This window comes from Monodon monoceros, unplaced genomic scaffold, assembly GCF_005190385.1.
Source record: "Monodon monoceros isolate NGI ecotype Baffin Bay Population unplaced genomic scaffold, NGI_Narwhal_1 Super_Scaffold_1, whole genome shotgun sequence".
NCBI classification, from domain to species: Eukaryota; Metazoa; Chordata; class Mammalia; order Artiodactyla; family Monodontidae; genus Monodon; species Monodon monoceros.
The window spans coordinates 11,944,857-11,955,100 of NW_021703765.1; the positions used below are offsets into that span (position 1 = coordinate 11,944,857).

General features: G+C 42.2%; 1 protein-coding gene across 1 annotated transcript; it reads left to right on the forward strand.

Annotated features, from left to right (window-relative positions):
* The first annotated feature begins 942 nt into the window (after positions 1-942).
* Positions 943-7,526, forward strand: LOC114899503 (serpin B3-like). The gene is made up of 7 exons (XM_029230305.1): positions 943-1,122; positions 1,733-1,792; positions 3,169-3,297; positions 3,720-3,836; positions 4,948-5,091; positions 5,392-5,547; positions 7,116-7,526. Exons 1-7 carry the CDS (start codon positions 958-960, stop codon positions 7,524-7,526), a joined length of 1,182 nt encoding a protein of 393 aa, XP_029086138.1. The 5' UTR covers positions 943-957.
* The last annotated feature ends 2,718 nt before the right edge of the window (positions 7,527-10,244 follow it).

The window sequence follows — 10,244 nt, forward strand, 5'->3', positions numbered from 1 at the left end:
ACTTCGTGCTCGTGAAGCTGATGCGTGGCCTGGTGAAGAAATCAGAAGCTGCTTTACTTGAAATACCAGCTGCTGTGAAGGATGGGAGGCAGCAAGAGAGAGGTATATAGTCCAGACCTGACGATTCGCGGCACATCAGCTCACAGGCTGTCTGCCCACCTCTGCTGCCTCCAGGCTCACAGGTAAGTGCTTCCAGCAGCTCTGCTTTTGACTACATGAATCCTTTCTGAAAATAATAACAATGATGTGTGTTACATCATTTATCTAATTTGTTTTGTCTGATTGTATTTTATTCTTTAGCCAGGACAAAAGTAAAACAATTTTTCATTTCCTTTAATCTTTAGGTAATTTATTTATTTCCAAAAACCAAATGCTCCCTTAGGAGGAAGTGTGATTGGGAGGGTAGGATGTCCAGTACCCACAGATCCCTCAAGAAAAAGGCATAGAGGTGCCTCATGAGAGACGGTGGGATGTTACACATCAATCTTTGTCTTTGATCTGTTATAATGCATTTTCTACCCAGTCTTATACAGCCAGTAAGGAAGAAAAGATAAAGATATTCTATTAGTTTTCACAAAAGTTTTCTTTTCCTATATATATATATTTTTTTTTTGCCACACCACACGGCATGTGGGATCTTAGTTCCTTGACCAGGGATTGAACCTGCGCCATCCTGCATGGGAAGTGCAGAGTCTTAACCACACTGCCAGGGAAGTCCCCACAAAAGTTTTCTTTTTAAATACTATTTCGATAGTCTTCTAATTATGAAGTATATACATGTACATTGAAAAAAGCTTTAAAAGTAAAAGGAAGGAAGCTATAGTTTTCAGAATCCCACAACCCACATATAAGGCATATTTTATGAAAATTTTATTACAGACTAACCTCCCTTTCAGTAAACTCATTATAAAATAAATTTGATGCTTCTCCAGGAGTTCCAGACTACATCAAGCCACCATGAGTTCACTCGGGGAAGGAATCACCCACTTTGCAGTCGACCTGTTCCAACAGATCAGACAATCAAAGAAGGAAAATATCTTCTATTCCCCTTTGAGTATCATGTCCGCCTTTGCCATGACTTCCTTGGGGGCCCGAGGACACACCGCATCAGAAATCCAGAAGGTAGGTCGCAGCTTCCTTTACACTTACCAGTTGGTCCTGGTTCTCTGTTGGCTTCTGTGCAGATGGTCACAGACCTGGCTGTCCCCAGGGGTGGCACAGGAAGCTGCAAACCTCCCTAGGACTGGGCGGGCACAGAGCTGTGGGAGCATATGCTCTCCCCCAGCTCTCCGCCCCATCTCTTCCCTGTGCCTAGACTTCCTTTGGGAGCTGGGATGAACCCTACAACTGCCCAGTGACCACAGGTGAGGCTTTAAATGGTAGAGTTCAGGTAGAAGTGGTGCGTTGACTAAAATCCATGGGAGACATCGTTACATGTTTCCTCAGCAATGAATGAAAAATGAATCAGGATTCTTTGAACTGGCTGGTGATCAACCAGCTTTGTGTTTTTCACACGCAGGTTGTGTTTTTCAAGGAGCCAATGCTTGCACGGAACATTTCTTTGTTCTTTCTTTCTTTTTGGGTTTTGTTTTTTTAATTTGGCATTTTGTTTTGATTCTGTCTTTCCTTCCTTCTTTCTTTCTTCCTTCCTTCCTTCTTTTCTTTCTTTTCTATTTACTCTGGGGTACATAGATCTCTAAAGTCTCCTTGTCTCACTCCCCATCTCCTCCAGGTCCTGCACGTGAATGAAATCGCAGAGAACGCAGAAGGAGGAGGAGCTACAAAAGATCCCGTGAGTCACAGAGCATTGGATCTAGAAGGACATCACATATCCAAGAGGGTCGGAGTTTAAACTGGGACTTTCAGATAAACAGGGAAAAGCCAGTTTTTAGGGGACATCTTAAGCAAAATAGATTGGACAGAGTTGTTTCTCATATCATCTTATGTACTTATTTATTTTATATATTTGTTTTCTTGAAAGAAGAGTAGCATGTTCTTAAGAGCAGGGGTTCTGAAACCCAAAGGAGCTTCAAACTGAAGAATGGTTTTTTTTGCCATGCCACGCAGCTGGCAGGATCTCACTTCCCCATCCAGGGCTTGAACACAGGCCACGGGAATGAAAGCCTGGAATCCTAACCACTAGGCCACCAGGGAACTCAGGAGCTTCAAATTGTGCTCTTCTGTTCAGGAATGGAGAACATGGCAAAATACAACTGCTCTGAGCCACAATTTGACTTCATACAAATTAACTAGGAGCAATAAAAAGTCTGCTACAAGACATGCAACTACATGTAAAACAGGACAAGAGTGCCTGGATGACAGAAACCCCCATAAACGTTATGTATTATTATTATTATAGAATAATAATAACTATAGTAATCACAATATGTTGCTAAAATTATATAATTTTATTTAACCCCTAAATTAGATTAAGAGCAATAAGCATATGATCAACTATATTTTGGAAAATGATGGAGTGAGAATTATGGTTGGTAGCCTAAACAGTCCAAAACTCTTAGTTAGCAAGTGGAAGGTTCTGGTTGAGATAAGCGTGAGTTGAAAAATTGGCTCTGTCTCCTTGGAGAAGTTTCTTAGTTCTCTGAACTCTCTTGTTTTCGTGTCAATTGAACTAAAGACTTAGAGATGCTGATGTGCAGCTGTTGGCAGAGACACACTGCTCCTACTTCAGAGTGACTGGCATAGCGAACAGCCAAAGAGCACAGTCAAGGGGTCTTAGAAAGTAATCCATCCAAGGAGTAAAACAGGGCTTCATGTCATAACATAGGGCAATATACAAATTTCATGTTCTCATACAGTTGGTGACTGTTAGAGATGCACTATGTCTCTGGCTCTCAAGGAGTTTAAGTTTTAGCTGGTCCCTAAACATTTGAGACAATTAAAACACAATCCAATAGTGGAATGGTGCTGCATCTCTAGTTCAAAAGAGAAAAGACTGGAGTGTGTTAGAGCAGGAAGGAAGAATTACCTGGAAGATTGAATGTAAGGATTATGAAGGGTATTTCTGGTAAAATACACCATATATGGGGAGATAGCAACAAATGTCATCCCTGGGGATACCAAGCTCTGGGAACAGAGCTCACAGACCTATGGGGGTGTAGTATTTACATACAACGAGAATCCAATGAGCTCACTTTCTGGTGTTTGAAGGTTGAAAGGCCAGGAAATATTCATCATCAATTTCAAAACCTTCTGACTGAGTTTAAGAAACCCACTGATGCCTATGAGCTGAACGTAGCCAACAGGCTCTATGCAGAAAAGACTATTCTGTTTCTTCAGGTAAGTTTCGTGGCCTGTCACACCTTTGGTCTGCATCCTGGGTCCACTGATCCCATCTCCTAATGGGGGAGGGGGAGGCAGAGGAGCCTGGCTGACCCACATGGGGAGCATTTGCCCTGGGGGCATTCAGCTCCTGCCCCGCGACGCCCCCCACTAGAGTGTCCCAGAGCCTGACAACCCACCGGGGAAGCACCGCGACAACCCCCACTAGAGTGTCCCAGAGCCTGACAACCCACCGGGGAAGCACTGCGATGCCCCCCACTAGAGTGTCCCAGAGCCTGACAACCCACCGGGGAAGTGGGCGTAAGGATTGTTTCAGGTACTCTGTTTGGTCATTACTGAACACAGTTTAATCTGGGCATACCTGCATAGTTACTGATAAATTACTCTTAACCCCTCCTTTCTTCCTGCCCATGTCACAGGCGTACGTGGATAATGTTGAGAAATTTTACCTAGCCGGTGTGGAGCCTGCTGATTTTGTCAGTGCTGCAGAAGAAAGTCGGAAGACGATTAATTCCTGGGTGGAAAGCCAGACTAATAGTAGGTTATGAGAGGGTCACTCCTTCAAAATCACTGTAGATTCCCCACTGTGTGTGAACGCTGGGCCGGACACTGCATGGGGTGCCAGGAGCCGGGGTGAGATGACATTGCAGAGGATGGAGGCGGGCACTGCAGAGGGTGGAATGGTCCACGTCAGTGTGGAGAGAAACAAGGGGAGCCCGGGAGGGATCCCAGGACCAGCTACCTGGAAACTCAGCTGAGTCTGTGGATGACAGTATCTCTATGGATCCCAACTCCCTGCTCAAACTTCAGGTTGATTCGCATTTTTTCTTTAAATTAGAGGCTTATCGTCTGCATTATGATCCCTAAGAGATAATATTAAAAGGGTTCCCTTATCCTTTGTTAACTGGGAGACGAGCCACTCTCCTGCCAACCACCCTTCTTGCCACCTGCAGCAGGAGCTGCCTGACCACTTCCCCATCCCCGCATCCTGCAGGGATGGCCACAGTCGTCCTCCCCAACCACGGAAGGCGGCTGGATGATGTCTCCGTTCTATGAATAATATCCTACCTCCCGTCCTAAATACAGGCCAAACCTACAGCAACTCAACGTGGCAAATGAAGACAAAGACACCCCGGGATGTGGTGTCTGAGTCCATGTTTTCGATTCTAGCGTTCATGTCATTTGTCCTAAAGAACATTCAGGCCCATTCCCTCTGAGTAGTGAGTTCAAGCTTGAAAAAATAGAAAGCAAAGAAGAAAGTGAAGAAGAAAAGAAGAATAGAAGGAAGGATGGAGGTAACAGGAGAGGGTGGGGGTTATTGAGGGGACAGAGAGAGTGGTAGGGAGGGAGGGAGAAAACTGACCAGTGGAAAGATCAGCTGAAATCAGTCCATCAGAATTCAGTGTGAGATGACTGATGTCACCCCAGAGACCAAACACGTTCCCAGTCAAAAGAAGGGGTGTCTGCATGAGGGCGACTCCATCAGGCTGGCGCCATGAGGAAAGCTTCACCTTGTGAACAATTGGGCACAGAGTCCCTAATGTGGTGATTTGTGTGAATATTTAATCATGACTTGTAACTTTCAAAGCATCTTCCAGACAAACCACTTGTGCCTTTCATGACAAACCTGATTTTCTTTCTTTGCAGAAAAAAATCAAGAATCTCCTTCCCAGCGGATCTGTTGATAGATCTACCGCTCTGGTTCTGCTAAACGCAGTCTATTTCAAAGGGAAGTGGCACAAGGAATTTAAGAAAGAAGATACTGGGGAGGGACAATTTTGGCTGAACAAGGTATTGTCTATAAATTATGTATATAACATAACATGCTACACATTCAGTGTGAAATTTAAATATCTAGTGATTAATATATAGCTGCTGTGGGTAGAAGATAGAATTTGTCAAGGCTTATTTTCTTGTCTTTTTTTTTTTTAACTTTATTTAGTTGGGATTCCTTGAAGAAACTCTTGTCTCTAATTCGCAGATTTCCGAGATCATCTCTTAGAAGGAGGATGTATTTGGTATTGCACTAACATTACCTTCCTGTTTGACTTACGCTCACCTCGCATGTTTTGCCACATGGCTTTATTGCAGGACACAAGCAGACCTGTGCAGGTGATGAAACAAACCAACCTTTTCAATTGCATGTCACCAGAGGACATGCAAGTCAAGATCCTGGAAATACCGTACAAAGGCCAAGAGCTAAGCATGTTTCTGCTGCTGCCCAATGACGTGGATGGCCTGCAGCAGGTAAAAGCTGGCACCTCCAATGCTGTCTACTATTGCTTAAATTCCTAGTGAGACACTGCTCTATGGGCTGCTCACAGACTGGTGCTAGTGGCTGGCAGAGCTCAAGCACACAACAAAACAATAAAACCGATACCTGAGGTGTCACGGTATGATACGAAGAGTGTTTCTGTACATCACAGGTCTCATTAATATTCTGATGAAACTATGGAACGTCAGTTCACAAAAAATATATACCTGGATACACACAGAACTATTTTGCAACCATACGAACCTCTGATATATTCCAGTCCACTCATTTGAATACAAGGAGATTAACACTCATACATAGGTGACACATAGAAATATTTGCAAGTTCACTCACAAGTAAAATAAGGAAATTAAAAAAACAAAGCGGTTACATATTGCCCACTAATTCACAGTGCTTTTGTAGACGGTGGACAAATAGCTTTATCTTGATGCCCACTTTTTAATTTTGAAGTATTTTGTCCCTAAGTGCTCAGAATGGACCAAAGGCTCATTCAGAGCCTCATTGCTAAGATTTCAAAAAAGGGGGGGATTAGAGAATTTTCCTGTTAGCATTGTTATAATAAAGTTAATATGTAAAAATATCAATAACAATATCTGGCATAAAAGGCCATAAGCCGTTACTATAATAGTCGATGATGATGTGGAAGCGGCAGTAAACTCGCCACACTCAAAATACATATCTCGTAACACTGGAAACTGGAAATCCTTAGGGAAAGCAATATGGCAAGAAATGTGAAGAGCCATCAGAATATTTCTGCTTCAGCTCTAAATTCCCCATTATCAATGACACTGGGAATCTCAGTCCTAGGATTTTATCCTATAACAACAAGTCTAAACAAGGGAAAAGCTTTTGGACAGAAGTGGCTCAAAATAATGAAAAATTTTAAATGAGGAAAAATACATGTTTGTATTACCTTAGGTTAGGTTAGGGACTGACATGCAGTGAATGCTTAAAAGGTATTAGGTAAAGATATATATACTGAATATCAATTTAATGGTAGTATTATGTAACAATGTAAACTTGATTAGAGAAACATATATCTATACAGGAAAAGTTTACAAATAAATGAAGCAAGAAAAAGGAATAAAAGTAGGCTATACGTTGTAAATGCACTATGTAAACATTTATGGATGAAAGAACATTGACAAGAGGTTATTTGAAAGTGAAGCACGAAATAGAGAACGAGCCTAAGAAGTGGATAGCTCATCTTCTACAAATAATTTTATTTAACCATTCTGTTTCATATATGTGTGCATATATATATATCCATTTGTATAGATATTTATACATATGCATATATTATTAATGTGTACATATATACATAAAAATAGCAAAGCCATGAAAATATAAGAACATTTATTTGATTATATAATATATATTCAGGACTCTTATTTTTACCTCCTCAGATAAAACCCTATCAACTGACTCTCCTGTATTTACGTTTTTACTGTTAAAGGATTTCCACGTTTCAATCCAATGTTAAGGGGGGCTCCGTGCCCACTGACAATCTTGCCAATTGTTCCCTTTTTCATTGTTATAGCTTGAAGATCAGCTCACTGCTGAGAAGTTAATAGAGTGGACGAGCCCACAGAATATGAACCAGCGTGAAATAGAGTTACACCTACCTCAGTTCAAAGTGGAGGAGACCTATGACCTCAAGCCCATGCTGAGAGCCCTGGGGATGGTGGACGCCTTCACTGAGGGGAAAGCCGACTTCTCAGGCATGAGCAAGGTACGAGAGCTGAAGGTGTCGGAAGCCTTCCACAAGTCCTTCGTGGAGGTGAATGAGGAGGGTACAGAGGCTACAGCTGTGACTGGAGTAGAAGCAGTTATAAGATCAGCAGTATTTCCAGAGAGTTTCCACTGTGACCACCCTTTCCTGTTCCTCATCAAGCACAACAAGATCAACAGCCTCCTCTTCTATGGCAGAGTCTCTTCCCCTGAGATGTGATTAGCCAGCAGCTACACTCGGGGCACATTCACAGAGCTGTTCCTGAGCCTTGATTGCTGGAAGTAACAGGTTGTCTTTGATTCATTTTCCTTTCCAAACTCATAATCATCACTAAGCATGTGTTGGTTGAAATACCATGTCTGTCTGTCTCTCTTTTTCTACAAACCCATGTAAACCTACTGTATCTCCCCATGGTAACTCCCATGTGGACAAAATGTTCAAGATATAATAAAAGGATATTTCAACACTCTATCTTCACCTGAATTTGAAATAACATAGCTGCTGTTTCGAACATCGTATCTACTATTCAAACCTACTCACCTAGACACCCACATTTATTTGAATTTAAGTGATCTGTGGAACGCTTACATGCCAAAAAGTTTTCCTCTTATAAAACACACCATCAATAATACAGTACTTATTCATACTACTTGTTGCTTTTCCTTTTTTGCTTTCTTTCTTTTCAGCAAAGTGCAAGTGGCCTGCCACACATAGGAGAGATAATTCGGAAATATAATAATTTATAAAAAGAAAAATTCAAAACAAGTGTAGAGCATGATGAGGCTGAAGAGGTAGACGGGTACCAGAGCATGAAAGGCTTTGAGTCCATGTTAGGAACTTTGTATTTTATCTCTAAAGAAATGAAAAGACATTGTAGGTTTGTAACGAAAGTGGGGCCCGACTGCTCACTGCTCAAAATCCAATAAAGAGGTCAGGTTGGTGGAAAGGAAAGTTTGCTTTAATTTGGATGCTGGCAACCAGGGGGGGAGGGCAGACCCCTGTCCAAAGGCTGACTCCCGCCCTGACAATCAGGGGGCAAGAGCTTTTATACCCAGAGGGAGGGGGCTCCATGCAGAAACAGCTCTGGTGACAGGCAGCTTTGACGGTCACCGTGAAACTGGTCATGAGGTGGTCTGACCTGTGTCATCTTGATTGTTTTAAGTACAGTCAGTCTTCAGTTCCAGGGTTGGTTTTTTTCCCATTTCCTTGAGGTTCTCAGAATTGTGGCAGCTCATGTCATGGCTACAGTCCGGTCACCATGTAGTTAACTTCTTCCACCCGGTGTGGGTTTCAGTATCTATAATACAGCTCACAGGATACGGCTCAGAATATTATCTACAGCCCTTGAGAAGGAAATAAAAGTCCTTGACTTTGCTTAATGACTAAATTACTATCATTGGGTCTCCTTTGTTTTCCTTTGTTTCTGCATTTTCTCACTTCTCTAATTAAACTTATTCTTTGGCTAAAGTTATTTCCACAGACAAAAAGCAGGCTGAGGACGTGGGGGGAAGGACCATAGGGTCCTGCTTCATTTCAGGTTTTGTTTGTTTTCCAAAGGGGGATAGAGATCATATCTGCCACTTTAAAATATGTATCTGGTTATTATGATGTAAATGGGTGAGAGGAAAGAACAGCATGGATATAGTGAAATTACTAGTAAACCATTAGAATGTCAAGAGTGGAACTGAGATAAATATTTGCGGAGTAAAATTTGCCACTCCAAAATGTATCCTTTTGGCGTGAGGATTAATTTAGGCTAATAATTTTTAAGAAACAGAGGACCCAGGAAGACCCAGGAAGTCTTTCTTTTTATCTCCCACTTAGCTGCCTAAAGAGTTTAGATTAAGGGCCTGTTCCCACAACAGAGCTATCACCAGAGATACCTGCAGAGAATATGGGCGAGAGGTGGTGGGGAAGCTCGGCAGGGCCTGGAGATCAGTCCCCTCTGTGCCCATAGTCTCCGCCTGGCCCAGCAAACATGTTACCAAACATTTGCTTTTCCATCTCCATGTCAGCTGCATTTTTGAAGTCCCAAACCACTACACCCAACATCCTCTTTTGTCTTCTCTGAAGATGGTATTTAAGGTGAGGTTTGGGGCCATTTTGTCAAGTTTCTCAGTCTTCCTGGGTCTCTCCCGTGTACGGTGGAATAAAGTTTCTTCCTCCCTCACAGATAGTTACGTGTGATAATTGTTTAGGAACTAAAATTCATAGAATTTTGGTAACACATTATATATGGCAGAAATGAGAGATAGAACCCGAGACCTATGATGAAGTTTCTGGCCTAACCAACTGGTTGGATGGAAGAAGATTTCGTTTTGGAGAGAAGAGATGATCCTCGGCTTAAGTTTGCACTTTGTAAAATTCCTTTTGAGACATCCAAATTGAGTTGTCTAGTAAGCACTTGAATCCATGAGTCTTGAGCTCATCTGCAGGATACGATCTGGAGCTTGAAATTTGTTATGCTTGTTGGGGAAGGAAAATACTTTCCTCTACACTCTATGTTCTTCTGGCTGTTCTAAGAATTAAGTTGACAGAGACAGCTTAGCAGGAGAAAATCCAATATAATTACCTACATATGGGGACCCCATAGGGAAAATGAGACTCGAGGACAAATTAGTCAATTGAGGCTTATATGGCATCTGAGAGAAGGAAAAGCATGTAGGGGGCTGGGACTTCAAAGGGGAGGGAAAGATTTACAGGAAGATAGGGAAAAACAAATGCTTGGTAAACAAAAGTTTGCCATGCTATGCACAGACAATGGGACGCAGAGAAGGCTTTGATCAAAAGGGCCTTGCTAAAAGGGAACCCTCTTGCACTGTTGGTGGGAATGTAAATTGATACAGCCACTGTGGAGAACAGTATGGAGGTTCCTTAAAAAACTACAAATAGAACTACCATATGACCCAGCAATCCCACTACTGGGCATATACCCTG

Bases quoted from the DNA above. Each gene is read 5' to 3' on its own strand.
- LOC114899503 (XM_029230305.1), top strand. From the start codon at position 958: ATGAGTTCACTCGGGGAAGGAATCACCCACTTTGCAGTCGACCTGTTC. The intron at 1,793-3,168 runs GTGAGTCACAGA...TGGTGTTTGAAG, and splicing joins GAGGAGCTACAAAAGATCCC to GTTGAAAGGCCAGGAAATAT. The intron at 5,092-5,391 runs GTATTGTCTATA...GCTTTATTGCAG, and splicing joins GACAATTTTGGCTGAACAAG to GACACAAGCAGACCTGTGCA.